At 36.3% G+C, this 26,873-nt stretch overlaps 3 protein-coding genes across 14 annotated transcripts; 2 read left to right on the top strand and 1 right to left on the bottom strand.

The window, feature by feature from the left end:
• Window positions 1-928: 928 nt before the first annotated feature.
• baz (par-3 family cell polarity regulator) lies at window positions 929-24,802 on the bottom strand. 7 transcript variants are annotated; one of them, XM_081979266.1, is made up of 24 exons: window positions 17,565-17,729; window positions 14,078-14,355; window positions 9,958-10,164; window positions 9,582-9,904; window positions 9,350-9,525; window positions 8,976-9,299; window positions 8,703-8,923; window positions 8,440-8,631; window positions 8,133-8,318; window positions 7,739-7,871; window positions 7,408-7,685; window positions 7,197-7,335; window positions 6,958-7,138; window positions 6,698-6,892; window positions 4,346-4,461; window positions 4,189-4,257; window positions 3,934-4,019; window positions 3,739-3,874; window positions 3,505-3,676; window positions 3,235-3,449; window positions 2,859-3,154; window positions 2,671-2,801; window positions 2,328-2,414; window positions 929-1,724 (listed from the first exon to the last, which is right to left on the bottom strand). In XM_081979266.1, the coding sequence occupies exons 2-24, from the start codon at window positions 14,270-14,272 to the stop codon at window positions 1,376-1,378; spliced, it is 4,407 nt and encodes a 1,468-aa protein (XP_081835392.1). In that variant the 5' UTR covers window positions 14,273-14,355; window positions 17,565-17,729; the 3' UTR covers window positions 929-1,375. The 7 variants fall into 7 exon arrangements, with proteins under 7 accessions (XP_081835392.1, XP_081835391.1, XP_081835397.1 ...); XM_081979265.1 differs by having other exon boundaries at window positions 7,197-7,353; window positions 17,565-17,727; XM_081979271.1 differs by lacking the exons at window positions 14,078-14,355; window positions 17,565-17,729 and adding an exon at window positions 24,446-24,802.
• Window positions 15,131-17,208, top strand: LOC145728782 (venom allergen 5 2-like). Of its 5 annotated transcripts, none has more exons than XR_014178166.1 (4): window positions 15,131-15,383; window positions 15,431-15,785; window positions 15,850-16,130; window positions 17,056-17,208. XR_014178166.1 is itself a non-coding variant. In XM_081979277.1 (3 exons), the coding sequence occupies exons 1-3, from the start codon at window positions 15,140-15,142 to the stop codon at window positions 16,076-16,078; spliced, it is 846 nt and encodes a 281-aa protein (XP_081835403.1). In that variant the 5' UTR covers window positions 15,131-15,139; the 3' UTR covers window positions 16,079-16,150. The 5 variants fall into 5 exon arrangements, 1 of the variants encoding a protein (XP_081835403.1); XR_014178163.1 differs by having other exon boundaries at window positions 15,832-16,130; window positions 17,056-17,207; XR_014178164.1 differs by having other exon boundaries at window positions 15,832-16,130; window positions 17,039-17,179.
• A 199-nt stretch (window positions 24,803-25,001) lies between the features above and the next one.
• C1GalTA (Glycoprotein-N-acetylgalactosamine 3-beta-galactosyltransferase 1) lies at window positions 25,002-26,872 on the top strand. 2 transcript variants are annotated; one of them, XM_081979276.1, is made up of 5 exons: window positions 25,002-25,156; window positions 25,730-26,153; window positions 26,204-26,373; window positions 26,472-26,585; window positions 26,638-26,872. In XM_081979276.1, the coding sequence occupies exons 1-5, from the start codon at window positions 25,133-25,135 to the stop codon at window positions 26,779-26,781; spliced, it is 876 nt and encodes a 291-aa protein (XP_081835402.1). In that variant the 5' UTR covers window positions 25,002-25,132; the 3' UTR covers window positions 26,782-26,872. The 2 variants fall into 2 exon arrangements, with proteins under 2 accessions (XP_081835402.1, XP_081835401.1); XM_081979275.1 differs by lacking the exon at window positions 25,002-25,156 and having other exon boundaries at window positions 25,188-26,153.
• Window position 26,873: the final 1 nt, after the last annotated feature.

Raw genomic sequence — 26,873 nt, 5'->3', positions numbered from 1 at the left:
ATAAATAAAACTTTTTGTCTGAAAATAGGCAAATTGTTTGTATATACATTTATAAAGGAAATAAAATAGAAAGTGTAATAGATGTGGTCGACATGTTATTCAATTAACGACAAAACGACAACCCTGGAGTAGGCATGACGTAAGCGCGTGAACATGTTGACTGGTGGATTACGTCAGCGAAACAAATCCCTTACGTCATCGTGACTCATTTTCGTATGAACTGCGAAGAACTGAATTGTCGCGCTCGTTTTGTTGCCTTTCCTATATAAATTGTGGCGCGCCAAGCCAAATATGTTGTCTCCATCACCTACCAAAAACACGGTTATTTTTTTTATTATACCTATAAGGTGGTAGTATCAAAATTAATCAGAAACAAAACTAGAGCAGAGGTTTCCAAACTTTTTTTTTTCTCATAGACCACATTTTCCTAGTTTCAGTAGACCCTCTGAAACTACATTTATACCATATTCCCAAAACTCAACAAAAAATGTGAAGATTTGATCTAACTATGGAATTTTGTGTTCCAACCACAAATTAACAGTTTTTGAAAAAAAAAAATGAATATTGATTGGTTAATTAACTAATTGATTGTGCTGTGAATGAATGTCAAAAAAGTAAAGTAGGCGCCAATCAAAAAAGTTATTCCATACAAATTTACTATTTTGGCTTCTACTCACAGCACAAGAAACCAATAGAATCTCACTTATGAATAAGTTGTTGAAATATAAAATAATAAAATTAAAAAAAGTCCTATAAGTGTAAATGTTATTTAAAGAGTATTTTCTTTATTTTAATAGAGTTAGTTTGTTTGTTTTTACAACTACTTTCTTTTTACAACGTACAAATTTAATTGTACTTCCAAGACTTGATACCTAAATATTTCGTGGGAATCAGGCAGGTGTTTATTAATACAAATAAAACTGAATGATTGCAATTTATAAAGAATAAACATTTTATTGTCATCTTATGAATATAAAATAAAGTCTTCATTTATATATACAATATAAAATATCTCGACTATATACACGGAATAAAATCTACAAATTAAAATTACATTCAGATTTAGAATTTCAATAACAGTCATTCTGTATTTTACATCAATCTAAACAAAACTAGAAATGATAATAAATTTTTTAGGCAATAGCCAAACGAAATTAAAATACTGCTACAATAATACACAATAAATCAGTAAGAATAGTTAAAATACAAATTAAAACTGTAACTAAACAATTCGTTTACTCTTATTATCACCTTAAATATTATAAAAATCACAAGTAGTAATATGATTACAAACTAAATTCTGCTGTACACAATGACTTTTTTGGAGAACACGGAATGTTTCAAGGAATTCCTAAAATCACTATTTTGGAACCATTTACACTTTGGTTCCGTTTTTCTGATGCTCCCCTATGGTTACCTGCGTCACAAACGGACCGCGATGAGGCGGCGTTCCTTGTCTCGAATTCACATTACCATTATGCCTAACATTTTGCTGCCTACTTTGGCTCATCATTAAATTATTATTTTGCCGGTCATGTTGCAAATAGACGTTGTTGTGAGACGAACCCGACTGATTACTGCTATGTACTTGTGGATTGGTTTGACGAATCTGCCGACTATTTAACACCGACTGCACGGTCTCGTACTCATAGTAATTCGAAGCAGGTCGCGTTTGGCTGTCTGGTCTTGGTTGTCTTTGTGAATGGTACTGGTGCTGTTTTCGGCTGCAAGTTTTGGAAAATAAAGTGTGGTTCAAGTCTACTAACAAACCAGTTGCAAATTAGTAGCATGATAAGTTCTACGACAGCAGAAAATAAGTTCAAACATTTTAGTCTAATTCAGTGCAAATAAGGGTTGATTTTAATACTATTTTGTCTTGGGAAGAGTAAAGAAAACTACTGTATCTCAGAATCCAGAAACTTAGAAAAGAAATCTAAAATGAACAATATACATTTAAAAATCATAGTTGGAACAGATTTGAATGTATAATAAAAGAAAACGTATTTTTGAAACAGTACAAAATACAAACTATCCTATAGTTTGATTTAACAGTTCAAAATACGTTTTCTGTGTATCAATAAAATTGTAGTCAAAAACTAATGTTTAACTGAGTGGAATAACAATTACTAAACCAAACCAAAAAGTATAATACTCACTAAAGCTAAGCAAATCTTTTGACTACGTCAGGTAAACAATTACCAGAAAAACCAAATTAGATATACAAAACAAGCAATCCGCCACCGCTGACCAGGCCACAAACATAAAAACAATCAGTGCTCCGTACGTCTATGCTCAAACTCAAAGATAAAAATGACATTGGTGCGTACCTCTCTTCCTCCACCTTTAACCTTTGCTGTTGAACCTGCAGACGCATCTGCACTATCTGACTGTCAGACAACGATTCTTTGCCACGGCTACGAGAGACAATACACACATGTATGGTTATGGATGATTATCATACGACACAGAGTGGGATAAAGGTAGAAAAGCCAATTTGCGCTTTTTCCCCTTTTTTTTTGTCAAGTCCTCAAGTGACGCAGACACAAATAAGAGAAAGAACAGCATCATTAACCCCAGGTCATGCAAACATAATGTTAGACACAATATTGACATAACATTGAGGCTGTTTGAGTGTGAGGATACTTTTTCTATATAAAACATTGTTTTTACCTGAGATGAGTTTGTAGTTCGTTGTAGTTTACATAATGTGTGAATGGAACTCCAGGAGCCACTTCCGTTATTCCTGATCTGCTACCGGGCCGTCCAAATTCTCCATATTGCGTCTCGCCTCTATTTTGATGCTACAATATTAATTATAAATACAAACACAATTTAGACGTTATTAAAAGAGCATATACCTGAGGTGCTCTATCATAAATAGTATCGCGTTCATCTGATTGATAATAAGTATGGCGATGTTGTCGTTGTCTGCCAAAATCCCGATCGTTTCTTCTGTGATCCGAATTTTGTCTGAATTTTACTGGAGGCGCTACAGCATTCTCGGGAATAACCTGGACCTGTTCGGGATGCCTGTGTACGTAACCCTGCCTCTGGTAGATCGGTTCCCGTTGGATTTGTTGTTCTCGCTGTTGATAATTGCTTGATTGACTCTGATTTTGATTTGTGGACGACGTGTTCTGTTCTTGTAGTCTTTCTGTTAAATCAAAGTTCAAATTTATTTTTTAACAGTTTACAAAACACAAAAAAAAACAGTTTACTCTATATGATACTGACCTTGTTGAGCTTGCCTTTGCTGGCTGTTATCAGTGTTATGAGAACTCTGTGAGTGATGGCTTTGACTATCTTCATTTTGCTGTTGATTGCTTTGATTCTGAGACCCGTGTGACTGCTGAGAGTATTGGGACACGTTGGAATTCGCGTCAAATTCAGTTTTTTGGTGATATTGCTGAACAGGTTCAGCCAAGTCAATCTTTCGATGCTTTCCAAATCTGTAACAATACATGTGAAGTCCTGCAAAACAATCTGTGGTTGTTATCTAATTACCGGAACATTGAGCCAATCCCCTTGAAAATTCCTGATTTTTTCTTGGCTGCCTTATTTTTTCCATCAATGGCGGCATTTAAGGAAGACTGTCTTGGAGCACCTCTGACATTAGTAAAACCATCAATTTCTCGTTCTTCAACAGGCCCATCCAATAGCCAATGTTTTTTCGCCCCTAAAATAACAGATTATATTCACTTAAATTTAAAAAAAATTGAGGTGTCTTCTGTCACTTACCGACTTCGCTGCGGTGATTCGGGTCCACCACTGCAGCCCTAAAGCTTTCCTCACATCCTTTACCGCGAATAACTTTAAGAGCTCCTGAAGGACCCCTGTAACTATAAGCTGGGTCGCCCTCTTCCTGCATCTGAATCTGCATATTAGCAAAATGCATTTTTAGAGAATGTACTCGACAAAATAAAGTGATTTTACCTCCTGCACCATAGTCTGTAATGACTCTAGACTGGAAGACTTCTTCATGCCCAGAGAGGGACCTAGCTCAGTCAATTTGTCAGCATCTAAAACAGTAAAACGTAGCTACTCAAAAATCCCAGCAAGTTATTAAAATCACTAGCACATAGAGCACTAAGAGTGTATCTTTCTAGTTATTATTAGTACACATGTACCCAAAACTCAATATGTATAGTAGGTAATGTTGTACGAAAAGTAACATAAAACAATGCTTACATTCGGGATGTTCTGATGATCGATTTACGCTTATGACTGATTCCACTGAGCCAACTCGCACTATATTAGCTGTTTTACCATGAAAATGAGACAACAATAATTAGCCACAAACTAAGCACATCAAACCAACACCTAAAATGACGTCAAGCTAACTTACATTGTTTTTTTATTCTTTCTTCCCTCATTTTCTTGGTCCGCTGGTAAGTGTCCGTACTTTTAGCGTCTAAAGTGGCGTGTCGCTTCTCAGACATACTTTGCCTACCAAAAGCGTCCCTAAAAAAATACATTTACAACGAGTTATGATGATTATTTCCCTCATTGTACTAGCAGCCAATAAAATTCAAAGAACCTTTCTAGTTCGACCAATGAGAGCCGTTATATACTGAATAAATCCCTAGTTGCTAAAATTTTACACTGAATATTTCCCTCATGTGTTAAATGTCCCATATGAACAGTGCATTTTCACCAGAATGACAGCGACAATTCCACTCATGTACTAAAAATGCCATATATACGTCATCAAAACACGGTTTGCTATCGGCTAATAAGGAAGGAAGAGAGTTTGCTAGCGGATAAAAAAATCGGATAAATTTTGCTGTTGATTTTCAAGAACCAGAAAAATGTATTTCTGCCAGTACAAGGAAGTGGCAGTCTTATCATATTATTGATTATATTCATGGAATTGTCTTATCAAATACCATTCGAGCTCAGATTTTGAACAGGATAATTTTTCCGCTTGCCTTCTCATACTTTCTTTATGGTACAAAACTGCACAAAAATTATCCGGCTAAATCTGAGCTCTTGTGGTATTGCCCCCGAATATTTCCCTCATGTGTTAAATGTCCCATATGAGCAGTGCATTTTCACCAGAATGACAGCGAATATTTCCCTCATGTGTTAAATGTCCCATATGAGCAGTGCATTTTCACCAAAATGACAGCGATAATTGCATTCTAAAGTGATAATTGCATTTCGATAATTGCACTGTACGTATCTATAACGACTGCATTGTTGTAGAGCCTATTGCTAGTACACTAATTGTTGTCTTTGCGCAGTTTTTTGACTTTTTATAACCAAACAATGTCAAACGCGATGTCAACAATAAATTAATGAACGGTTTGGAACTTGTTCATTGAGCTCCATTGAGCAATCTATAGTTGCAGCAAAACCAAAACATTTTCTTTATTCGGGAAATATTCCCCAAAATTACATTCGTGCCTTAAAAATGACCTGATAATTCTGCGTTCAAACTTGTTATCTTTGCAAACTGCATTCGGTCATTTTCATATTTTTTTCTAAAAAAGCCCTCCACCTTCGGTGTCGGGCTCTTTCGCCAAAAAAATATGAAAATAAACTCGTGCAGTTCAGAGATAACAAATTTTCATGCTAAATTATCGGTAATTTTTATGCACTTGTGCAATTACCCCCGATTATTTCCTTCCTATCAATTTTGACCAATCGCTATCAAGAATTAGTATAACAAATGTAAATTTTAAGTGGAAAAATCACTTGTCAACAACTGTCAACTTAGCTGTCAGCAGTTTTTCCAGAAAAAAAATCGAAAAAATTGCACACTCCTCACAACAACATAAAGAATAGTGTTACCCTTTCTAGCTTGTTAGTTATTGTTCCTATTAATTATTGTTCTTATTGTTTTAATTAAAATAAAATGTTTATTTAACTCAGGAAATAATCTTACCAAATATCCCTCGTGCATCTAATTTTTCCTGTGGAAAAATTGGAATACTCGTTTCTAAGTAATTTGTTTTAACAAATTCCTCGTCTTCGACTCGGATGATTTTTAAAACCACCCTGGCTCAAGCTATTTGTTAAAACAAATTACTTAGAAACTCGTTTTTCCGGAAAAATTAAATGCACTAGGGATATTACCCCCGAATAAACACCTCCTACCTTTTTCGAATACGTTTTTTTGAAGAACATTTGATATTAAACGAAACGGGATTTAGACACATATAAAATTTAAGCTATTTTCTTCAATATTAACAATTAATAAATTACTATAACGTACATTAAAAAATTACATAAATTAAAATATTATGACGTCTGATTGTCAATCTGAAATGTAAACAAAAATATACATGGCTGAACGAAAATCTGTCGTCTGCTGGGGTGAGTTCAATATTATCATTAATTTCATCACGTTTAGTTTAGTATTTGTGTTCTAACTAAGGTGTTTTCTTGTTAATAAACTAAAATGTGAGTTTTCAGGAAATAATCTTGACATATACCCCTCGGCGTTCACGTTTTATTGCACGTAAAATGTGCATTGGTAGGTTTTTTGCAAAATTTTTCTTTTAGGCAAATGGTTTCGACTAAATAATTCTTTGGAAAAAAACCTTCGACCTGCGGTCTCAGGATTTTATCGTCGAATTATTTAGTCTCAATCATTTTCCAAGCAAAATTTTGCAAAAAATCACCTATGCACAGTTTACCCGATAAAACTTGAACGTCTCGGGATATAACCTATGAATAATCACTATGAACTAACCTAGAAAATCCCTGGGGATTCTCTAAGCTCAGCTGACTAGCGTATGTAGCGTCTGTGCTTTGTAAGGTGGTCTGGGATGCTGGATCAGTACTTTTGTCACCCATGGTAGTTCCAAGTGATTTTCCGTCCGGCTCGTGGTCTTTCCGGTTCTCCGTAGAGTTACCGTTCAGTCGATTGGCCATGTGAACATTTAATCTATTGTATAAATAAAACAGTATTTATTTAGATGTTATTCTTTTTGAATGAATTAGCCAACGTACTGCTGCTGATTCTGTATAGCAATGACTCTAGATCCATACTCGTCTTCAATTAAAATTGGTTCGGCATTAGTTATGTTGACAGTTGTTGAGTTGCCAAAGGCACTGTTATTTGCTAGCATGCTGTTGCTCCAAGTGTCGTGAGTGGCTTTGTAGTAGCTTTCATTCCTAAGTTGTTGCTTACCTGGATTTCGTCCGAAAAATATTAAAAACTGAATTTAAAAATCAGATTCGAAGCATACCAGTAAGCCTTTCTAAGACGGGATTCCAAGTCTGCATAGGATTAAGTTGACTGGGAACTCCATTTGGATGCGGATTGTAAATCACAGTATTGGTCGAGCCGTTTGAAGCGTTTGAATTGGAATTCTCTGCGGAATTTTCCTGCGAGTTGTAGAGTTCCTAATTATAATACCATTTATAACAACACCCTGAAAGTAAACTTAACAACATTACCTGAGAGGTCTGCGACGCATTTAACAAACTCTCGTTAGACCTATTCCTAGACGAACCAGGTGAAGATGCTTTCCTTGCAATAGTCAAGGTAATATTGCCTGGTACAGGACCTTCAGTGTGCAGCATTGCTTTGCGTAACGTTTCCATGGCGTCACTATTTGACTGTTGAAGCAACGAAATTCCGTTGACGTTCAACAGTTGATCGTTTGTTCTGAGTCTTTTATCTCTGGACGCCGCACCACCATTAATCACACTTTTTATGAAAATACCTAAATCACCTACACAAATATGTGTTAGAAGATAACAGTGAAAGTGAGTCCTTGTCACTTACCTGACTCGCTAGTTTTCCCTTTGACACTTATCCCGAGACCAGCTTTTTCAGAATCGTGGACTGGAATGTTGAAAGTGAGAATTTCTCGATGTTTCCAAGGAAAAACCATCGAGACATCGTTTTTGTCTGGTGCCTTAAAATATTAAATTGACATTATAAACTTCCGGATAAAAAATTAAAACTAGCTAGGAAACAAATTACGATGAATGAAGAAAAACACAGAACTAAAACTATGCGACATGAAATGAAGATCGTAGATGACGTAAGAGTTATATAAATACTTCCACTGTGGAAGCTGGTTAAAGAATTAGTCAGGAAAGCTACAGTCATGCGACAAACTACAAGGATAGACACAAAGGCCACAAACAGATATAAAATAGGGAAACAAAATTACGTTGTGATTTATGTTGGCAGCTTCCTGAAACTGAGACACGATTTTTGCCACCGAGCCGATCAAGTTTTCGTGCGATCGGTTCTGCAGCAAGTGACTTTGCGGCAACGGTGGTATGTTGGGCGGTGTCTCTTGATGGCCGTTGCTATGAATCATCGGTTCTTCTTTCTCGTCGGCTTCTTCAATGCCCTGATTGGGGGAGGGAAAAGGTTTTAAACTCACAGAAAGCGGACGGTACACGAGTTCCAGTTTGAACGCAAAAAAACTGTACGATTAACACTGGTATAACTCGGATTTGGGAGCTACTTACCATCACTCGAGGAAGTCCACTATTGACTGGGACATCCTCTTGTCTTGACACGACTATCTTAACTTTGCTACCAGTAGGAACTTTACGTAATATGGCGACGGCTTCTGATTGACTTTTACCGGTCATCTCGTCATCGTTCACTTGTAACAGTCTATCACCTATTTTCAGTCTTCCATCCTCTACGGCTGCTCCCTAATTATAGCGATTGATTATTTTGTAAAAGTCTGGTTATTCTATAGTTCATCTAATAACAATCAACTAACCTCAGGTATGATGTTTTTAATGTAGATAGGACAGTTTCCACCAGCTGGATTATCTCTAGTGGTTATACTAAATCCAAGTCCTCTGGGACCTTTCACCAGCTCAATTTCAATTTTTCTCCCTATTCTTCTTGTGTTTGCCGTCAGTAACCCTTTCAGATTCTTGGATATGGCTGGAACCTTCTTCGTGGGTGACACCGTGGCTATTTTAGTATTTGTACTCTCTACACAAAACCAGTATACATAAATGTTATCTTTTGACAAAAACCACCTTACGTTTCTGTTCTCCTTCCACCATTCCGACATTGTTTTCCTTGTCGCGACAATTTGGATAGATAGGTAGAGGAGGTCGTCGCAAACTCTCCAAACCGGAGGCCTTAACTACTTTCAGTCTTAACTCTGGAGATATGAGTGACAATTTGAAGATCTCTTGCACTCTTTGGAAGGGGGTGTTGATTAAATTCTGACCGTTAATTTCTACTATCCTATCGAAAATGGCTAGACGACCGTCTCTGTCTATTCTACCACCTGGTTCAATTCCTTGAACCAGCAGTCCCCTGTCTTTGCCTGAACCGTCATAATCCGGTACCACATGAATACCTGTTCATTGATGATAAGTAAGTAATAACATAGTTAAGTACTGAACGTACCAAGAGGTCCAGGCTGATTCCTTATAACAACAAACTCGGTTTTTTCGGATGGCCAGGACGTAGGGCTGCTATTCGCTTGCCCTAAGGGCTCTTTTCTCCTACTTTCTCTAGGTAAAGATGTGCTTGTGTGAGACTTGGAATTAGCAAGTCGTTCTGCAGCTTCTGCCCATCGGTACCTAGGGATCAACGGATATAAGACAACCCTGTTTTAAACTATACATTAAAAACTCACCCAGGACCGTCTCCGAGAAACTGCATCGACAACCGATTACTGCCATCACGAGCAATCCGTTTAAACCCGGAACTCTCATCGTCTTTACTGTCGTCAATCCAGTCAGTACTGTGGTAAGTAGTACTGATTGGTGGTTCCAGAATTAACGGGGCGGCACTCCATCTTTTATGTTCCGAAGGAGCGGGAGGCCCCACCGGAAGCTGGTTCAAAGTGGGCTCGCTACCTCTTCGGACTTGCAAACTCGGTACTCCCGATGCTATTTGTTCGCCGGTCACTTCGATGTCGGTACGCGGATATGAAGGACCGTATTTATGTTCTCCATCCTGCCACAGTGATTATTACTATCTAGGTAGTTAGGAATAATGAAAGAACTTACATGGAAAATATCAGGACTGCCAGTTCCCACTGAGCTGCCACTTGCCCCATCACCACCTCCATGGTGGATGTGCGATCCTTCTCCATCTTCGAAACTGGCTAGAATTTGTTCTCTGTCATCAGCTACGTCACTGAGTCGGTCGTCGGGGTCTAGGATACCTCCACCTTGAGACTGGAGATTGTGCACTGACACCCAGGCATCAGGGCTCTGAAATAGATTCAGTAGTCAAAAAAACTATTAATGACTTAATAGTAAATACTAAACCAACTTTCATATAAATCAAAATTGTTGTCGTATTGCACCACCATACATGTACGTTTCTCAATTCGTTTTAAATCGCGTGAGTGAGTTTGTGCTAACAGAAATGAACGTAAACAAGTTAAAATATGGTAGTTTAGAAACCGGCAATACTCTATAGAAAAAATTGATTGTGAGCCGTGAGAAAACGAAATAATTTCTTGGTTTGCGAATTTCTAGGTTTCAACGAGCGCTGCGCTGCTATATGTGTGCCTAATTGCAACTCGTCATTAGTTACTCATTAAATTCAGTCATGAACAATACGCAAAAACTATAGTGGATAAGGTGAGTAATAAAAATTACAGTGAACCATAAAACGGGCGCGAAAAATTATAGTTAAACTTATAATCCATATGAGGATTATTTATTGTTTTCGAGACTATTTTTAAATGTGACGTTAGTACTTATGCTTTTGATTTTACTAGGTGGTTGAATTCGCTATGAAAGTGACTTATCTAAGTTCAAGTGGCACATGGTGTCTGTCTCTTTTTCTATTATTTCATTCGAGATTCGCTTTCACCTAATCACCTCCATTCACTTTTAACGACGACTGCTGAAAGACCAATGAACATATCCAACCAGAATGAAAGAAAAAAAACTGGACGGAAAAGCTATAAAAGGCAGTAGCAGACTTTCGAATGTTATCAATATCAAAAAAAAGAGACTCAAATCATATTCATCAGCGTGTGTAGAAACAATGGAAACAAATTATGAGAAAGTGTATTGTACCCGAGGTTTCTTTGCAAAGAATCCCAAACGGCTCGAATAAGATTAGGTGCGCCATATTGGCACGACCAAAGTACCACAATCAGTGCACCACACCTAGTTTATTTTTAACCAAGTATGGGACATACACGTGAATACCTAATGAGTTGATGGAAAAGAGGAGGTGTGATATGAGGTACCACAGCATTCCTGAGCATTCTTATCTATGTAGTATAGCTAATCACTTTTGTGGCCTGTTTTAGCAAGTTAATCTGACGGATATCCGGTCCCATTGTTGCTCAGCACAATTCATTTCTATGCTCAAGACGACACTCATAACTTTATTACATATTTGGAGTCTAAATGTACGACTAAGTATCTTTATTAATTTTCTTCTATAACCGTTAGAGAGGTTTGTTTGCTAAGAAGAAATCGGCGAAACTGCGTAGGAAAAACTATCGTGACGGCCATATGTGAAGGAGTGTCGAACCGTGACGGTCTCTTGTAAAAAATTTGCTTGCAAAGTGTTTCTTAAGTCAATCCGGCGTGAAAAACGCGTTAAGGTCTGGTACTTGCGGCCTTGGGGACGACCGGCGGAGGTTTCGTCATGGGAACCACGAATTTCTGACAAACCATTAAATTTCATCCGGATTTCATTCATATGTGAATTATAAAAAATGTATAACCAAATATAATATGTATGCAATTTTTACTATTTTAAAATTGGCGGTATTAAGGAGCAGCATTTGAGTAAAAACTTAACACAGTGGCTATAGTTTGTGATTTGTCAAGAAAAGCAGCTTTCAGCTTGCTGCTTTTTCTTGACCAATCACACACAATAGTGCTGTAATTTACGCAAATACTACACATGTGGATTTGCTTTGTGTTTAACCTCAATAAATTGATTTCTTACGTGCTTCACTATGTAAACATTTAAGTATTCTCGTTTTGTGTTACCGTATTTAAAGTATTACAATATTAGATTACAAATTCAATAGTGTTTGTTGTTGTTTAGAATATGAAATTCTTCAAAAAATTAAAATAATTAGGATCACATTCCTAGACCAAAAACTACTAATCTAATTTTAATTGAACGACAATCGATACAAACGATTTTCTCACATAGACAATCAAGTCACCTAATTAGTAATTTTCTTGCCGTGGTCCATCCGAGTAACATTATACGGTCATAAATAAGTGAAACCTTTACGCGAATAATTGCTTTCTCCTAATGAAGTCAATTATGCAGAATGTCGTCGTCCGGTGGAACTTTTACACGCTAAACAAATCTATCGAACGAAATTAAACAGCGGGTGATCGATAATTAGTAGCAAATTTCACGAAATTAATTAACTTTCTGAAATCGATTTAATCGCCTGCAAACCAGGAAATTCGTTACCATTACTGGGAGTCTACAAATTATCAAACAAGTTACCTGCTTCTTATCTTCCACATGTTCTACGATACTCTCAATTGAAGGCTCGTAAACACAGCTTTTAGCTTCACGTGTAGATTTCAGGATTTTTTTCCTCTGAAGTGAATACTTAACCGGAGAATCACAAACGCGAAGTATATTTTTAATTGTCATCATTATGTGAAATTAACAAGAAGGTCTTGACAAACTGGTGCCTGGTAAACTGCATCCTTAACTGAAATGCCCTAGAAATTTCAAATAATCCTCTTAAACGGTTTAGTGGATCCGCACCTTGGCTTAGTAAATACGAAATCGATGAAGACAACGGTATACAGGGTGACATAGTTTTATATTTAAGTTTGAGTTGGTGCGGGCGGTCCAGTTCCCGCGACCTTTATGGCGTCTGCCATCAAAATTATGACTATTACGGCATTTTTGAAATTCCCATTAAAGTCTTAGTTCGTTTTGTGTCCTCGTCCTGGTATATTGACCTGCATTATTATCGACACGAACGTTGGGATAATAATAAGGGAGATGGCATTTCCCAGAGCAGTTTTTTTGAAAAAATACGTCCTGTAGTGTGATTGAAGATTATTTACTACAGTACTATAATTCATGATACTTAACATGAGTTTGGTAGTCATAAGTTTTTTTGAAATGAAAACACCCCATTAAAAATATATGATTATGACTGTCATCACAGAGAATTTCTGCAATTAATTGCTCGTCTAGTACCTTTAAACAGTTTAAAATCAGCTCCTAAATAATAACATTGTGGTGCCTATTGCACAAACAATAATACTGACGCCTGCTTAATCACATATTTACAATCAGTCTTAGTTGCATGTCTGTTTATTTTTACACATGGAAACAATTAAGATAAAAACCAAGCCTAAAGACATAAAAATTACACACTTAAGCCTGTGTGGCGTGGCAATACAATCATTGTCACTCATTAAGATTATAACAACAGTTTTGAGCAAACTTGTTGGTAATTATCGTTTAAAATAGAGGCACTTAAATCGCTTTGAGAGCGACTCTTTTTAAAAAGAAAAGTTCTCCAAAGAAATCGAATATCAATTACATCTGACAGTGGCGTACTTAGACAATAAACATTGTCAGTGATCAAGAAAATGTAGTACCGCTCTGGGGTACTACATTCTATCCGTAGGCTGGCCGGTTTACCTTTGAAGGTTGCCTACAGGTTATAAATGCAAAATCTCTTTTGCTGCTATTTAACCTCGGGGCAGTACGATGGAATTCCAAAACGACCACCTCGGAAATTGCCAGGCAGTCACCGTTAAGACAATTCCAAGCCAACAAAATGTAGTAATCAAGCCGAAAACTAGTTAAGCAGATTCGTTTCGCGCTTTTGGTAAAAGAAAATGATAATCAATTAAGTTGATGGAAAGCGATTCTGGTTTCTCGCAAAAGCAAGTGGGTTACTAGTACAATAAGACGTTTGGTCGACCACATAGAATAGCCTGTCCATTAATGCACATTAATCTAATGGTCTAGGTTTTCTTTTTTTTTCTTGTAAAAGTAGTAAAATTACTTTTACCGGTAATGCCAATCTTAGTAATGTGTATCGAGAAGTAAGTAATACAAGAACTCAGCACAGCGGGTAGTTTCTGATTGGTCAAGAAAAAGCAACATTCAGCTTTTTCTTCACCAATCAGAAACAGTCATACACAACTGACATACCTTACTGTCTTCATTTTTTTCATTTTTTGGTTTAGTCCTGGTTATCGATATCCTGGTGGTGGACCTTCCGGCCACGTTCCTTTGCAGCTTCTCCACATTATAACTTTGCGTTCGCCACCCGAACAGTTGCACTATTTTCTCAGCCACTTCCGTACACTTGGGGCCGCCGCTCAAAGTTTGACAGCTATCGAACATTTCACCATTTACAGTTTTTGTATATTATAATCCGCACATTGTTCCTGCTTCGCGTGTACTAAGTCTAGCTCTCATATTGTAGTCTAGATCAACATAGATAACGATATGATAAGTAAGTAGGAGTGAAGCTCGGATTGCCATTGTTTTAACAAGAGTAAGGGTATTATTCTGTCTTCATTTGTACGACTATTTAGCAACTGAATGAAGCATTTACTTGATAAATGCAAAAAAGTAACAAGCCACAAAATTAGCGGCTATGTAAAGTAACCGCGTCTGGGGTCAAACGCCTCATGGGAAATAGCTTAAATAGCGTAACTAGCGCCAAAGCCTCTTCTGTGTGTATTTCTGGTACGTTCTGTTTAATTAGACAGAACAAATGATTTGTTTAATTAATGCAACGCTAATTCCTGGTTGGTTCGTTATTTAACGTTACCAATCTGGATTAGCTTCATCAGTTTAAAAGATGTAAACGATGGCGCAGGTTGTTAGGTTGTCCCACCACACATTGTGTTGTCAGTATCAATTATTAATATGCACAGCAAGTTGCTGGCAAAGCGGTAAACTAATTACGACCTAGGAATATGATAATGTATAATAATAATAATAAATTAACAAGCAGAGAGCATTAAGCCGTGTCGAAATGATTGGAGTTTCCTTCTTAATACTGCATTGCATGGACTATAACTAGGATAATACCTATACATACTTTATCCATTAAGTGCTACAATAGATTTTTTACATTATTTAAAGCCTTGTTTTACTTATTCAGATTCTTGTATAATCTCTTGTTTCAACACTTTTAAACACAAAATTACACACCTGTAAAACAGACCTAACCCTAACTGAATAATTCTGACACATTCAAATATGTGGTCATTACTACCATCAGTTTATCTGCACATTTTAACAACTTTAATTCAAGGAATGCTAATCAACGACGTGAAATGGTGTGACATGGAGGGATGCAAAGTGAAAGATCTGCACACGATTTGCAAATGGGGCATCTACTGTCCTCCCATCGAACACTGCGAATCCACCCGTTACTTCAACAAGGAGATGAAAGATTACTTAATCGAGTTGCACAACAAGAAGAGAAACCTAATTGCTCTAGGTACCTTCGAGTATTCTGGGTTGTTTTGCATAATGGTGATATTTTAGGTGAGGAAAAGAGAGTTCCGGACAAAGTGCGTAAAGCGGCTGATATGAGCATATTGCAGTGGCACGTGCATTTGGAGTATGTGGCCAGGTGCCACTCCAGACAATGCGATTTTAATCACGACGACTGCAGAGCGGTTCCTGACTTTCCTAAAGTCGGACAAAACATTTACATGAAGACTTTCTCCAGTAAAAATCCTGAAGATGTTAATATCAAAAGTATTGTAGAACAAGCTGTGGAGGCTTGGTATAATGAAATCGAAAACGTTCCCGAAAATACCTACTTGAAATGGGAGAAAATCGAGAAACCCAGCGGACATTACACTCAAATGATTTGGGCAAAAACCACTCACATTGGGTAAGCATTGAAAAAAACTTAAACCGTAACTGAAGCTTTTCCCTAGCTGTGGTTTATCGGACAGTAAAAATGAAAAACAGCTGAAATACTACTTGGTATGCAATTACGGGACTCAGGGCAACATCAAGGAGAAACCCATCTACACTGTAGGAGAACCTTGCTCAAAGTGTCCTGAAGGATTGCAATGCAACTCGGATTTGAAGGGATTGTGTGGGGAAGTCAAGGAATTTGCTCTCCGGTGTCCTTGCGAGGCGGGGAAACGTTCAGTGCAAATTGAAGGCGAAAGCCAGTGATAAATCAAACTTCTGTATTGCAATACTAATTGAACAAATATAACAACGTAAGGTAAGTAGCCACTTGAACAATCGACTTATTAGTTTTGCTTTCGTTTGAAAAATTCAGGAAATGTAATTTAATTCTGCGTTTCGTAATGCGGCAACCAGCATAATTGCTGTAGCTAAACTGGTGGGCGTCATTTCAATCATTCCAGCATCTTCGTACAATAGTGACGGAAAAGAATAGGAAAAAAAAGGTTGGGTTAGTGTCAATGCTTCATTATGTGAACATGGAAATTTGATTTACTGTGAGCATTGGAAAAGAATGTCATAAATTACAAAGAATCTTCCCTACAAATCATAATAGAATATTTAATGTGTATTGAGATAAGGTATCAGTGGAAAATATGATCATTTCGTTTAAATTACAATTAAGGTTTTTAAGAACTACTTTATATGGAAGTTTATTGAGAATTTGATTTTTCAGAATTAGACTAATTAGTATTACACAAATTCTGGATAAATGAATTTCCTCATTCCATACTCGTCCAGGTTTCGACATCATCTATCATCAAGACATTTACAAAATTAATTCAAGTTTAATTTACAAAGCTTACAAATACCCACATTTCATGTTTATAGGTTTTAGGATCCAATCATGTCTTAATTAAATACCAGCCATATGGTAGATTGTTTTATAATGGAATTGAAAGTACCATAATGCAAATTCAAGTAATAATTAAAACGGTTTTACCAAAACGTAAATTGCCTTTGTTTTGATTTTGTGGCCTCCTGATCAAAAAACCTTATAACGCAGGCAAAGGGCTGAATACGTGTAAACTGATATTTAACAAGATAAAGCTTGTTATCTTAATTATATTGATTCATTGTACGTAACAGTATTGTTCTATCCTAAAAATAGCTGTTAAAAAAGTTACATCATTAACTACCATTTAAGAATCACAGTGAAAATTATAGGAAATCTGACAAAACAGGGCTTGATGGAACTGGTACCTACTAAAGACTACCGGATATATGGTTTTGTGGATTTCAAAGCTTCGCATGTTCGAACATCAATAAATACCAGGACTGCCTAACCATTTCACGCTTGACCATTTGTTAATTGTTACACATACTACTCAAATAGACTGGACTCAAAATTGTATACCACTTAAGTGTCTGGACTTTGTACCCATCACAATTCCTGGAGAAGAACTATTACCTAAGTAACTTATTTTTCATACAATCATTAACCGTGGGAGATTATGGTACCAAAACTGACTTTTTTAGCAGAAATTGCGTTTTAGGCTGTTTCCGTACCCGCATTTGCTAAGTACTTGATACTAGATTTATGTGGACCATAATTCTCGGTCGACAATGGCGAACCCGTTCACCCAACACACTCACTGACCCCATGGAATGCGTTCTGATTGCACCCGACTAGAAACGGTTTACAAAAACTGGACAATCCATTCAATTCGGGTCAGAAAAAAATTTCACGTACCCCTGGGCAGATGAAATTTTCACAGAACAATGCCGATATTGCCACATTCACGATTCACGTACCAGCACCTGTTGCAATTTTTTTTTTGTGCGCGCCGAAACAACAACGCGTACCGACGCCGATTATGTACCGACTACCGACTATGGTACTAGTGGTACTACTATGGTGTCAGCTGATCGCGTTTTGGTGGGAGCGCCAGGCCGAGACGATGAGGTACAGAAGTAAACAAACCGTTGTTGCTGTTTTATCACTATGTTTGTTGATAACAAACTAATTCCATTTACATGACACACCAGTGATATTAATCAAATAATCTATGCCTAACCTGCAATTCTTATTTTATTACGGTCGCATCACTTTTACTTTGTCTCCGGGCTAATTTGTTAACGTTATTAGCTCCAAATCCACGTAAGGTAGAGCACTGGCACCCGCTTATTAAAATTTTCACTTTAAGCGAAAGTAGCGTTGGCAAAATGCTCGTCTCCGTGATGCAAGGTACAGTTATAATTTTTAATTAGTTACGTACATAAATGAATTTTTAAAACAGGCCCAAACGTAATTTATAGGTCTTTGACAAGCCTAGATAAACTTGATCATAAATAATTTAATTGTGGCAAGAGATGGATTTATTAATCTCCAGACAAAAGAAGCCAATAAAATGATCTACCAAAAATAAAAATAACTTAAGAAATTGTAATCCAAACCAAAGGTTCTTGATTGAAAATGAAAATATTCTAATATAGCTAAGACATGAATTTTGCAACAAATTTTGGCTTTACTTTATAAGGTTAATTTGCTGCACCATCATTTCCATACGTACTTGTATTTAATAAACTTGGTCACTCTTGGTCTGATTAAAGTGACAAAATAAAACTCTGAAATTAGCACTACTAACTTATAATTATTGACAAATGGTGAATGCGCAATTTTGTTACTATCACCAAGACTAAAATGCAGAGTATTTTTCAGATTTAGATTCCTTGAATAGACTTGATATTACTAAATAATAAAAAATATTCCAAATGGAAAAACAACCAACAGAACTGGACCATACTAAATCCTCTTTGCCTCACAAGACAGACAAGACAATCCCGTTTTCTTTTTCCATCGACGACTCTACTCGAACACTTACAAACATAACACAACTAAGACAATAATAAATGTTACAAAATGTAATTTTAGGTTAAGATAAATGTTTGCAATACTTTATTTTAGATTATTATATTATACCAACTTAAAGTAAGCCTAAACCAACAAATGTACACAAACAAGGGCAGAAAGACCATTTCGGTCGATAGCCCATTTCGTAATGAAATAAAGATTGTTTATTATTATTATTATTAAAAAATATTTTTGTGGTACAATCAAGACTACAATTAAGTATTATAATTGTCACCACATTGTTATTACATTTTTGAAATTGTCTTTATTTTACTGCATACAGGTATCCTGTGTAATTAGCTTGACACTTAATTAAGCTGTTTGTGATTTAAGTTATTGGAAAAAATGTAAAGCTGCTAAGTTCACAATAAAACACATGTGCAACATTTGCGTAAATCTCAAAACACAGTTGGAAGTTTGTGATTGGTCAAAAAAAGCAGCTTTCAGTTTGTTGCTTTTTTGACCAATCACAAACTACAAACATTGCTCTGATTATGCAAATTCCGGACACATGGACTTACTATCAAGTTTCTTATGAATGCAGTGACGTTACAAATCTTAATAATTCATTTCATTAGAGTCAAAGATAAGAGATCAACTTAGATTTGTATGCATAGTTGCATAACTAGTGTAAACTGTTTGTCAGCGCCCTCTACTGAAAGCTTAAATAAAAACCCCTGCTTTTGCTTATTATTTTTTTCATCCTTGATGAACAAACAGTCATCAAAATAAACAGTTCTTAAATACGTGATACGCTTCGTTTTTGTAAACCATGATTGAATAAACCTCCACAATGAACACTCAATAGAACAATAAGAATTTATTAGCAGGTTAACGTGTTCAGTGAATTTATTGGACAAGTTGGCGAAGGCGCAAACCTGTTAAACAGTCAACATTAATTTAACGATCTTTTTGTTTAAAAATAAATTACTAAAGCGGCGATTACGCTCCAAGATAATCAGCGCACACGATCACACTGTACAATAACCAGGATCGTAATATTGGTTGCCTATAATAAAGAACCCGTAAATGGCAATTTGAACGTGTTCGCAGAACAGCGGAGAGGAAACGGTGGCGACATGGATAATATGTATTTTCCTTGTACGTGAATTTCAGTAGAAAGACTGAAACAAAAGCCATTAGGCTTATAGTAACAAAACTGACGACGGTGGCTTATCGACTATAATTTAGCTTAGGAACTAGTCGTCAACCTGATAAGAAGTAAGGACGAATCGCATGTAACTAGAGCAAATAAATACAGGTGTGTAAAAAGCTTTATCGTAATGGGGTAAATCAAATAGTAGTTTATCACTTTCATGCTAAAAACAGCTCAAAAATGAAATTAATGACAAACAAGACGAACAGGAAATAATATTTTTACATCTAATAAAAATGCATAGCATAGGCGGTATGAGTATGAGCGTGGAGACGGGAAAATGTTACGCTTTTGTAATTATTTTGCAATTTAAAACACAAAGACGCAATATTCATAAATAAACAAATACAATATTTAGTGCAGCTGCATGAATTACCCAGCGTATAACACTTTAAAATACCCCCGACACTGGTTTTCTCGTATTGTGATTCATCATAAGGTGTCATGGATAATATTTCATGAGCACTTCATTGGCTGCGGTTATTTAATGCACGTACGCTAAAGAATGTTATTTTTCACATAGCGAGATTGGACATCCAACGGAGTTGGTTTTCATCATATTCAGGGGAATTTTATTACTTTATTAGAATATTTGTGGCTGATGTTATGATGCTAGTCCTTGGGTAATTAGTGACGGAAATCGTAATCTAATCCCATTAAAGGCAATGCAATAATGAAACCCTGAAAATACTAAGCTCAAGCACATCAATAATACTGGAGAGAGCATTTACATGGAACACAAACAAAAAAATGTGTTTCGGTCTGTAGGAGATGGGGCAGGTAGCCGATTAAAAGGAAGCAGGTGCAGCCCATAAAGGAAGGGAACATCACGTCGTTCTGCAAGGCTGAGTCAAAAAAACAATCTTGATTACCAACCCCGAGGACGAAAACCAGGCCCTTTGGGCATCGTTGAGTTAGGAACTATCTGCACCAACTAGTCATTGTCTTTAGAACCTAAAAACGCAATCAACGTCAGGTGCGGACAACGTCTTTTTAGTTGCATGGTCAAAATCTTTCAAGAAAGCTCCTATGCCATCTGTTTTAAAGCAAAGAACTCGAGAGACCCATCAAAGAAAAAAATCTATTATGGTGGAGCTCTTTACAAAGACAAGCACTGTGAGATTTAATTTCAGATCAGTTTCAGTAATCGGGCTTTGATAATGAATGGAAGTTGATTATTATAGAGTGATAAGAACCTACAGGGTGTTTTATTAACAGAATTCAAACAGGAAACGGAGACAATCGTAATAATCAATACGAATGCCTGGTTTGGATCGGAAGTCAGAAATCCTAAAGTGGTACAACGTCCTGCAAGGAATTCGAGTTAGCAATATAATTAGCAGAAAACAATAATCAAGGTTCTCTTGCACAGAATGGTCGGGTTGTGATTCAGCAACGACAAAAAGGAAGGAAAAGTCGGAATCGGTCGCAGGCATCTAAGACACGATGACTCAAAAGAACACCAACAATAAACAAAGGCAAACCGTATTAAGAACAATTGCGTCGTACGACCATCGACGTTTGGTTTTGTAATGAATGGAGTTGCATTACGTGCACGTGCAAATTCCTACAGATACGTTGGAACGTGTACTAAAACAAAAATATTCTATTTTTTCATTAAAATTCTACAGGGTCTTACGTAAGTCACAATAACAAGTAGATCGGCCATTGTAAAAATCCACAATTAACCGGAAAACTTGTTTACCATTGAATCTAAATTAAAACCCACTTTTTTTGTATACCTAGGCCTATCATGATACCCATTCATCCATTGTCTTTTTATTTAAATTAATTACTTTTTCATTACTAAGCTAATTTTGTATTAGTTTGACCTTTGATTCACCTATTTAAAACGACTCAATTAAGTTGATTTACGTTCAATATAATTCAACCTGACATCTGCCGGAGTGCATCGAGTTTATATGTCCATAAATGCTATCAATTTCTTCAGTTCTCTTTTGACTAGGTTTTCTCCTAACTAGTGCAGTCAGCAGTACCTTTAAGCTACCACATTAAAATAATATTATTAAAATACCTGCAGAGTGGAAGTCCGTTAGTTTTGCAGTTAGATTATGGCAATTTGTGGTGGTAGAACAACAAATGTTCACTTTTTGCGTTACATTATTCTATTAAAACTATTTCTTACTATTCTTAAATAACCTGAAATTGCTGTTCACGAACAACAACAGGTCAAACAAGCCTAGTTTCGCGTTTCTTGTATTTGGTTCAAAATATGTGGGAATTGGTATGAATCACGTTTTTGATATCTTTCAGCCTTGACCAGTTATGAAGCTAATTTTTAAACAAATCAATGCAAATGTATGAAATTATTTTGTATCTTAAGTTACTTTCTCCCTTATATACAAGTATGGAAATGTCAAAATTGTACATAAGAAGATGAGAGAACTATTGAAAATCAATGCATGCTCTAGCTAGACAAAGATAAACTTTATAAGTGAGGTGATGTGTCAGTGTGCTAAAACCAAAACGGATTATTGGTCACGTGACCACTTCCTCTGATTAAAATCTTGTGATCAACTGTCAAATGACGTCACAGCCATTTTGGCATACAGAAAGATTATCATTCAGTTTTCAGTTACCAAATTATTAAAAATCAAATTTCAAGTTGGACTAACTCTAAGCAATGAAAACAAAAACATCTAAACACCTGACAAATGGAAACATCTGTCCTCAGACTTCCTTTACGTTTAGGTACCCGTTCGTAACGGTCAAACGATCACCATCAAGTTACAATTACTACAAAACCGAATACGAAAAAATGACGATCATTGGGTAACCTTAACCAAGACTGAAAAACCTCCAAGGAGCATTTACATTTCAAATTCGCTTGTGCATAATCCTCCGCAAAGTCCTCGGCATAATTGAGGCGAGGGACGAGTTGCTTCGCGTATAAAACTGTAACTGAAACTGAAAGTACGACAAAGCGAAAAGTAAAGCTTTTAAAAACATTAGCAGCAAACTCCTTGTAAGGTTCAGGGTCAGTCAAATCTTACATGCCTGCATGTAAATCTCTTATGTTATAATTTGCTGACTAGGCTGCATAGTGATATTCTTGGGGTTTTTATTACTGAAGCATATTTAAGTTGACACAACCAGAGCAAAATTTCCTGTCATCAATCACTAAAATAATTAACTTAAAATACCAAGACAGGTCAAAGGAATGGAACCTGGTCGTTTTCGGCGAGAGGTCAGTTATACGGTTACACCCACCCACAACATGAAATTCTTGGTACTACCAAAGAAAAAAAAGAAGGAACTTTGAGCTCTTAAACACTGGCAAAAGTATTGAATTTCAATAGTCAAGTGCAGTACCTACAAAAATGCAGTCTGTTTCCCCTCTAAAATCAAACTGTTTCACAATTTACAGTACCAAAATTGACATTTGAAGGCAAAACAGACTTATCTGAAAATAATCAGTAATACCTAGAAATATGATCACATGGTATGTTACTCCCATTTTGCGATAACATTGGTTATTAAATTAATCAAATGGATTAAACTTGTAAAACCCCTTTACTGTGAAAATTATTTAACTGTCTGAATGAAAATAGTAGCAATGGAACATTATATTTGGTTTTTCTATTAGACAGTTCTTTAAGCTTGTCTTTAAGGCTCACTGCTACTACATTCAGACAAGTTACACTGTGAAAGACAACCGTTCCCAAAAGTCCATGTTCCATTGTTACATCAAACTCCTATTTATTCCAGCCTGGTGCCTAATTTGAATTTACACCATGGAATCGCTTTTTTCAACATGTAAAACAGGCGTGTCCATCTTAGTCATGCATTGAATACACTATGAGCAATCGATTCAAGACCGTTGAAAATGTACCTAGGTTGCTACTCTTGGCTGGCTGTTTCAAGAATAATGACGTGACCTGTATTATGTATATGATGATGGGCTTCTTCTGCGTGGAATTCGCGCGGGGGTGCTCCAAGTTCGCTTACTTATCCGCATCCCATTGCTTCAACAAAGGGACAACTTCACTTTCGTAATCCTTATTTAATTTTGTTATATGGATGTAAAATTGTTTCATTTATGTTGTAACCTCAGAATGCCTCAGTCATCACATGTATGATGATAATTGCCTGACAAAAAGATATCAAACAGCATGTTTACATTTTCTTAACAATCAGTAGCTCCTAAGCAAGAGTTTGTACTCTCTCTGTTGAGATGGTCAAGGAGAGTTTGTGAATAACAACTAGTTCTGTTATATTCCATTTAAAATATATAAAGAAAGATGGGATACCCTCAGTGAAACTTACTTAAATGTGTTGCTAAAACCCTTTAACTTTCTTACCTCTAAAGTTTTGCTGTACTAATCACTATAGGCCCTATTAACTATAATCTAACAGGATCTTATAATCAGTAAAATGCTAAACAAACTGCATTTAAAGTTCTTGAATCCGCGGTATTTAAACAGTACACAATAAGTAAATTTAATCAAAAACATCCCCAATTTTGAGTTTTTTTCTCTTTAAATGACAGTTACCTAGGTGATTTAACCTCACTTATTTTGACAACAATACAAACAAAACTTACCTTGCCAATCGCTTTCTTGTAACGTAACGTAGCCTCGCGAATCAGGTCCCGTACCAAAATATCACCATCTCCACAAGGTACCACCACACGGACATTCCCAAAACACACCGTAACCTTCATTTTCCGACGAAATTAACCCTTCGCAATCTACGTCTGGCAATGCAACGGTGACGCCATGCCCCAGGTGAAAAACGGACGTGCACAACCACCTGCGATCGGGCGATTAACGGCGCCGGTTTCGTAACCTGGATTAGTTTTAATTAAAAAACGTGAGTACACCTCCACATTTTGGGTTTTCTTGCGAGTGCTGGGACGGAAACAATCCCGAACCAAAACAATACGGGAGGAGTTTTCGACGCGTCCACTCCGCGATCGTATTTTACAAACTAAAAAATTTCAAACAAGTTTTTTCCCCCTCTTTTACGTTCATTGCCCGTCGACCAATCGCGAAGCATTGTTGCTCAAAATGTCAAACGGCCAAACACGACTGGAATGTCGGCCCTCTGGCGGACAGGTAAAAAACGTATGGAGGAATTTCAGTAATTCAAGGTTAGGTTGTGTTGCCAAAGGTCTCTCTTATGCACCGATTCTAATTATTTTAACAGTGATAACATTTTCAAATTAATTTAATCAAATTGTTGCTTTGCAGAGTGATTTATTTGGGGTCGAAACATATTTATATAATCAATGGCAGAAAATGGATTTGATAATGTATGGAAAACGTTTAAACACTGGCAATAATGCAACGACCTTCTAGTGTCGTTTGTCGTTTGAACCAGAAAATTATGTTCTTTCCTTTGTCAGATCAAGGCTTTTAATACATTATTAAACAGAGATAAGTATAACTCAAACACTTCACGCTTTTGTTGACATTTTCCATTGACTTAACCTAATTTTTTTGTTATGTTTTTACAACCTGTTATTTATTTCATTCAAATTTGTTTTTTAAAGATAATTTTAATATTTACGAATCTCACCTAACTAACAAGAAACATACTAAGTTGAAAAATGTTTCATTTCTACGGCCGTATAACTTTTATCACTGGTATCCTACTGGGCATTATTTTAGCTTTTTACTTTAAAAAATATGAAATATCTAGAACAAAACGAATTGTCTTGAATCAAACCTACTATCAAGCTACTGCCTACAATCAGTGGTTTCAAAAAAGGTCCCTTCGGCGACGTCCAATCGCATGGGATGAGCTGCGCTACAACAATGTATCCTTCTATACAGAATCAGATTATTTGCAATCTCAAGTGCGTATTTTGTGTGTTTTTATACAGAAAACTCCCGCGAATGTTAAGGCAGCTCAAGACACTTGGGCCAAAGGTTGTAGTAGCATAGAGGTTATAGTTATAGTACCAAGAAACAAAATTATGCCATCCAAAAGAGACAAGGAAAACTCATCCTGGGTGCTACTGTGCAACTTTTTGAGTACTGTTAACATTAGCAGCTTTGATTGGTTGTTAGTGGTGAGAGATACAAGTTTTGTGATAACAGAAAACCTGCGTTATTATGTTGCACCTTTAAAACCTAAAAAAACTTATTATTTGGGTCATGCAGCAAAATTCTGGGGTATTGCATACAATACTGGTGAGCCTGGTTATGTTTTAAGCCAGGGAACTGTCTTGAAGTTTCAGAAGTTGTTTAACAACAAACAAAAGTGCTTTGAAAATAACTACTGGAATAAAGAAGACTATTATTTAGGTATGTGAAAAGTGATGAATGGATTGATATTACATTATGAATTTATACAGGAAAATATTTAACTGCATTAAATGTCACACCCATAAACACAGCAGATGATGAAGGTCTAACAACATTCCATCCTTATAACTGGTATCATGTGTTCAACCCTGGAGAAAATTACTATAAAGATAGTGTGTTTCCTGTAAAGTGTTGTAGTAAAAGATCCATAGCATTTCAGGTATTTATAAGTGCTCAATGTTTATTTACTTGGGTCCAGAAAATCTACTTTCCTCTAGAATGGAAACTTAAAACTGAAAATTATATTTTATTGTTTAGGCTACTGAAGGCAGCCGAATGTACACATATGACTACTTATTTTACAAGTTGCAACTTTTCACTGGGGGTCAATATGGAAATCGTAAATTTCAGGACCCAATACCTGAAGATCAGGTGTGAATCAAATAACTTTGGTTTTAGCTTAGTGTTATTTGAATTGTTTTAGCCTTGGAAAGACTTTCTTGACAAACGCAATATTCTGCATAATGTGAGCTGTGAGGAGTACTACCAGTTGTGGGAGAAGCTAATCAATGATCCTAACTCCTTTGCAGCAAATCTTAAAAAGGAACATCTTTTTGATTATGACTAACTTTTGCTAAATTTAGTGATTACTGCAATTTTTCTGTGATATTTAACTGAATAGTACTTACTGTATTTTTTGGAAGAAAACATATTTTTTAT

Source organism: Ips typographus, linkage group LG4 (genome assembly GCF_016097725.1).
Source record: "Ips typographus isolate SLU linkage group LG4, UJ_Ityp_2.0, whole genome shotgun sequence".
NCBI classification, from domain to species: domain Eukaryota; kingdom Metazoa; phylum Arthropoda; class Insecta; order Coleoptera; family Curculionidae; genus Ips; species Ips typographus.
This window is presented reverse-complemented; position numbering and strand designations above follow the sequence as displayed.

What these genes read in the sequence shown, in the direction of transcription:
- baz (XM_081979265.1), bottom strand. Translation starts at nt 14,272, where the DNA reads ATGTTCGATAGCTGTCAAACTTTGAGCGGCGGCCCCAAGTGTACGGAA. An exon ending in AGGGAAAACTAGCGAGTCAG is followed by an intron (nt 7,686 to 7,738) that starts GTAAGTGACAAG and finishes ATATTTGTGTAG; the next exon opens with GTGATTTAGGTATTTTCATA. An exon ending in ATCATCAGAACATCCCGAAT is followed by an intron (nt 4,020 to 4,188) that starts GTAAGCATTGTT and finishes TTACTGTTTTAG; the next exon opens with ATGCTGACAAATTGACTGAG.
- LOC145728782 (XM_081979277.1), top strand. Translation starts at nt 15,140, where the DNA reads ATGTGGTCATTACTACCATCAGTTTATCTGCACATTTTAACAACTTTA. An exon ending in GAGAAACCTAATTGCTCTAG is followed by an intron (nt 15,384 to 15,430) that starts GTACCTTCGAGT and finishes GTGATATTTTAG; the next exon opens with GTGAGGAAAAGAGAGTTCCG. An exon ending in GCAAAAACCACTCACATTGG is followed by an intron (nt 15,786 to 15,831) that starts GTAAGCATTGAA and finishes GCTTTTCCCTAG; the next exon opens with CTGTGGTTTATCGGACAGTA.
- C1GalTA (XM_081979275.1), top strand. Translation starts at nt 25,454, where the DNA reads ATGTTTCATTTCTACGGCCGTATAACTTTTATCACTGGTATCCTACTG. An exon ending in AAAGATCCATAGCATTTCAG is followed by an intron (nt 26,374 to 26,471) that starts GTATTTATAAGT and finishes TTTATTGTTTAG; the next exon opens with GCTACTGAAGGCAGCCGAAT. An exon ending in ACCCAATACCTGAAGATCAG is followed by an intron (nt 26,586 to 26,637) that starts GTGTGAATCAAA and finishes GAATTGTTTTAG; the next exon opens with CCTTGGAAAGACTTTCTTGA.